The following is a 5,095-nucleotide window of genomic DNA, read 5'->3' on the forward strand; positions in this document are numbered from 1 at the left end:
TGGCCTGGTGCCTCAGGACCTGGGAGCTCCCTCTGGCCTTGAGGAGATGCCCAGGACCCTCTGGTCCCATACCCCTGCTGCCCAGAGGCTGTTATTTCTGGGATGTCCCACCTTGAGTCCCTACGGTACCACGCCTCCGGCCGGCCTTGTTCCCTAAGTACCCGGACACCAGTGGGTTGAGCACAGAGCTCCAGGACCCCATGATCAACCCGAGCTTCCTCCAGTGGTTGCCAGCCTCTGGTCTCACAAAGCAGGCCATGTGGGAAGTATTGTAAGGCCCCAGGCAGAGCAGCAGAGTGAGCAGCGTGCCTCCGGCCACACGGGCAGCATGTCGCTTCCGGCTCCGGCTCAGGCCTGAGCAGGCCAAGGCCCGCAGGCAGCCCACGTAGCAAAAGGTAGCGATGGACAAAGGAAGGAAAAAGAGCAGAAGCGAAATACTGAGATGAGCAGGGCCAGCCCATGTTGGCTCCCAGGCTTCCAAACAGATGAGGGAGCCATTGACTGGAACAGTCATTCCCAGGGATGTGGTTATGTTCTCCTGGCCTTCCTGACTTTCCAGTACAAACACCAGCCCCAAGTGGAAAAAGACCAGTCCCCAGATCCCCACACAAACACCCCAGGAATAACAGGGCCTCCGCGTGGCTTGGTATCCCAATGGGAAGGCCGCTCCGAGGTAACGGCCAACACTGAGGGCGGCCAGAAGAATACCCCCAGCATAAAGTGGGACAAAATGTATCAAGGCAAATGCTGGGCAGAGTGAGGCTGGGAGAGGCCAGGCTCCCCCTGCCAGGGCTTCGGCTGCCTTCAGGGGTAGGGAGGCAGTCAGCAGCAGGTCAGAACAGGCCAGATGGAGGGTGTAGATGAGGCTCAGGGTAAGGCGGAGCCGTGCATGGGACACAGCCTCAATGAGGAGGATGACATTGAGAGGAAGGCCCAGTGTAAAGGCAGCAACATAGAGGGCAAAGGACAGTTCCAGCGGGATGTCCATGAGGCTGAGAAGCGGGAGCATGGGGTCCTGGGGGCCTCTCCTCCACCAGCCCTTCTTGTGTGACCTGGGGAACCACTCACACTCTCTGGGCCTTAGCGTGTGGTCTTTAAAATGAAGAGAACGATCCATGTGTCAGGATCAAACGGGCCCCCAGAATTCCAAGTCAAAGTACTTGTAGAAGTACAAAGTGCAGTTATTTCTTAATGATCTCAGGTAATGCAGGCAGAAGCTAAGGATGGCTCACAGTCAGAGGCGTAGACACATAGCCAGCAGCTTCCCCTGAGTGGAGCCCCAACCCCCAACCGACTCAATCTCTTGGCAGCTGGCTGAGCCGTAAACAGAGAGGAGGTGGGTGCTGATACTCACCTGGGCCATTGGGAGAGCAGGTACTGGGAGGCAATTGTGTTGCCCAGAGGACAGTGGGAAAGTGGAGGAGAGCGACTCTGGAAACAAAGGTAGAGTTGTAAGAGGGTCGTGTAGGTACCTCTGGGAAACAGGGAGAGGTGACCAGGAAAAACGGGAGTGGGCCCAGGTAAGGGGAAACTAGGTGCTGAGAAGAGAGAGGAATGACCTCTGGGCATGTCCTGAGGAGTAACAGAGATTAGGGGACAGGGAGGGTGAGGGAAAAGGGTAGGAGGGAGGAGGCCCCGATGGGGAACAAGGGCCCCCGAGCTCCTGCTGGGGAATGCTGAGTTTGGAAGGGGGGCAGAAAGAAAGCACTCACCTTCTCGAAGCTGCTAGATGTCTCTGAGCCTTGAGGATCAACCCTCAGGGGCTGAAGTTGGTCAGAGAGCCAAGAGGCAAGAGCAGAGGGAGGGGTGGTCAGGGCCATAAACTAAAGGCGACCCTGCAGCCTGAGTGAGCAGCTAATGGGGCATCAGCTGGGGGGAGGGGAGAAGCAGCCAAGGGAGAGGGCTTGGAACCTGAGGGCCCAGTGCCTCGAGCCTAGCAGGAGAGTGGACTATGGCCCGACTCCTGGCTTCTAGGTGGGCCACAGAGTGTTTGTGGGGAAAGCAGGGGACTAGGAAGAACGACAGTTGAACTCTCATCTAGGTGGAAAGGAGACCTTGGGAGGGGGTCAAAGCCGGAAGGCAGAGGGAGCTCGGTTAGGAGCTGAGCGGGGGGCTGTCCATATTTGCCAAACCCCCTGGCCTCTCTCAACATGAGTCATTCTGGCTTCTCCTCATGCCTCAGTGGCTCTTGTCTACAGCCACACCACCCAGTCAATTAGCCATGAAGCAGCCTTATGTCAATAGGGCAGGAGATGGGATCGGAAGGCAACCACTGGTTGCTGGGGAAACTCTTGGTCTCATGAATAGTCCCCCTAGGAATTGCTTTCCTCTTTTCAGATGTAGCCCTACTTTCAACCTATTCACTCATGCCCTGACTGTGCTCCATAAAGACCTATCTTTTCCCTGTTATTTTAAAAATCTTGCCTTCCCCAGAAGCTTTCTAAAGAAATCAGATGGGACTACCAAAAAAAATTATTTTATAGAACTAGAAAAAATAATAAAATTCATCTAGAAGAACAAAAGGTTCAGAATATCAAGGGAATTAATGAAAAGAAATGCAAGGGAAGGTGGCCTAGCCATTCCAAGTCTTAAATTGTATTATAAAGGAGCAATCATCAAACCTACTTGGTACTGGCTAATAAATAGAGCAGTGGATCAGTGAAATAGGTTAAGTATGCAAGACACAGTAGTCAATGACTGTAGTAATCTGCTTTTTGATAAATGCAGAGACTCCAGCTTCTGGGATAAGAAACCACTCTTTGAAAAAAACTGCTGGGAAAACTAGAAAAGAGTATGGCAGAAACTAGGCACAGACCAACATCTTACACTATATACCAAGATAAAGTCAAAATGGGCACAGGATTTAGGCATAAAGGGTGTTACTATAAACAAATTAGAAGACCGAGGAATAGTTTATCTGTTAGATCTATGGAGAACAAAGGAATTTGTGACCAAAAAAGAGATAGAGAACATTATGAAATGCAAAATGGATCGTTTTGATTACATTAAATTGAAAAGTTTTTGCACAAAGCCAATGCAACCAAAATTAGAAGCAAACCAGAAAGCTGGGAAACAATTTTTATAGCCAATATCTCTGACAAAGGCCTCATTTCCAAAATATATTGAGAACTGAGTCAAATTTATAAGAATACAAGTCATTCCCCAATTGATAAATGGTCAAAGGATATGAACAGGCAGTTCTCAGATGAAGAAATTAAAGCCATCTATAGTCGTATGGAAAAATGTCCTCTATCACTATTGATTAGAGAAATGCAAATCAAAATAACTCTGAGGTACCACATCACACCTATCAGATTGGCCAACATGACAAAACAGGAAAATTGTAAGTGTTGGAGAAGATGTGAGAAAAGTGGACCACTAATGCACTGCTGGTAGAGCTGTAAACTGATCCAACCATTTTGGAGAACAATTTGGAACTATGCCCAAAGGGCTATAAAATTGTGCATATCCTTTGATCCAGCAATAGCACTTCTAGGGCTGTATCCCAAAGAGATCAAACAAATAGGAAAAGGACCCACATGTACAAAAATATTCATAGCAGCTCTTTTTGTGGTGCCCAAGAATTGGAAATTGAGGGGATGCCCGTCAATTGGGGAATGGCTGAACAAACTGTGGTATATGAATATAATAAAATACTTGTTCCATAAGAAATGATGGGCAGGCAAGACTTCAGAAAAACCTGGAAAGACTTGCATGAATTGATGCTGAGTGAAGTGAGCAGAGCCAGGAGAACATTGTACAGTAATAGCAACATTGTGCAATGACCAACTTTGATAGACTTAGCTCATCTCAGCAATGCAAGGATCTAAGACATCTCCAAAAGACTCATGATGGAAAATGCTATCCACATCCAGAGAAAGAACTATGGAGTCTGAATGCAGATCAAAGCATGCTATTTTTCCTTTTTTGTTTTTTGTTTGGTTTTTTCCTTTCCTGTGGCTTTTCCCTTTGGTTCTAATTCTTCTTTATAACATGACTAATGTGGAAATATGTTTATGATTGTATATGTATAGCCTATATCAGAATCCACACCCTCTTTGGGAGGGGAGAGGGTAAGGAAGAGGAGAAAATTTAAAACTCAAAATCTTATAAAAGTGCATGTTGAAAACTAAAAATAAATAAATGAAGATTAAAAAAAAAAGAAATGATTTGGGGAAGTCATTGGTGGTATCTCTGAGGCAGGAATCAGCCTGACAAACCTTTACTTTCTCCCCCACTGCCCCTCTCCTTCGATATAAAATATTTCTGGAGTGATCAGGGAAGAGCTGATGCTTCCGGACCTGGGCTGAGAGCAGGTCAGCTCTCCGGCTGCACGTCCTCCCCATGGGACATTTTGGCCCACCTTCTCTGACCTCTCCTGGTCCTGGGCTAATAGAGACGATGGCCCCCATCTCTCCTCTCTGGGCCTAGCTTGTCACTCCTGAGGGCCCTCCAACCCTGGTGCCCCTTTCCTAGGGCTCATCTTAACCCACCACTGTGACTCTTTCTCCTGCCCTTTTTATTCCATCTGCTCCTCTAAATAGCTCTGAGGTCAGGGCCCACACTGGCCTAAGGCAAGTAGGCTGCAGTGGATAGAATGTCAGGCCTGGAGTCAGGAAGACCTGAGTTCAAATCTGACCTCAGACACTTACAAACTGTGCGACAAGACACTTAACCCTATTTGCCTCAGTTCCCTCATCTGTAAAAGGGGGTATAATAATAGCACTTACCCCACAGAGGTGTGGTGAGGCTCAGGTGAGGTACCGATTGAAATAATCACACATAGTAAGTGGTATGTAAATGTTGGCTCTTAGCACCACGTGTGGGATAGGTCACCTCCTCTACTGGCTCAATCTGCACCCAGCTGGGGTGAACTGGTTCCCCTTCCCCTCCAAACACACACAGGCACACGCACACACACACTCACACTCTGAATGAATTTCTCCAGAATTACTATGATGGCTTCTCCTGTCTTTGACAATCTGGCCATGAAATGTCCAGGGCTGTTGTCTTGGCTCCCCACCCCTGTGACCTCTACTGTGTTTCCTTTCCCCTCCATCCCCAAATGCATTGACCCATATAGAATGAAAATAGC

At 48.4% G+C, this 5,095-nt stretch overlaps 1 protein-coding gene across 1 annotated transcript; it reads right to left on the reverse strand.

The window, feature by feature from the left end:
* Window positions 1-84: 84 nt before the first annotated feature.
* Window positions 85-1,582, reverse strand: FFAR1 (free fatty acid receptor 1). The gene is made up of 2 exons (XM_078146352.1): window positions 1,355-1,582; window positions 85-1,092 (listed from the first exon to the last, which is right to left on the reverse strand). The coding sequence occupies exon 2, from the start codon at window positions 1,007-1,009 to the stop codon at window positions 92-94; it is 918 nt and encodes a 305-aa protein (XP_078002478.1). The 5' UTR covers window positions 1,010-1,092; window positions 1,355-1,582; the 3' UTR covers window positions 85-91.
* Window positions 1,583-5,095: the final 3,513 nt, after the last annotated feature.

The sequence above is a fragment of the Phascolarctos cinereus genome, unplaced genomic scaffold (assembly GCF_003287225.1).
Source record: "Phascolarctos cinereus isolate Bilbo 61053 unplaced genomic scaffold, phaCin_HiC Scaffold_726;HRSCAF=1367, whole genome shotgun sequence".
Classification (NCBI taxonomy): domain Eukaryota; kingdom Metazoa; phylum Chordata; class Mammalia; order Diprotodontia; family Phascolarctidae; genus Phascolarctos; species Phascolarctos cinereus.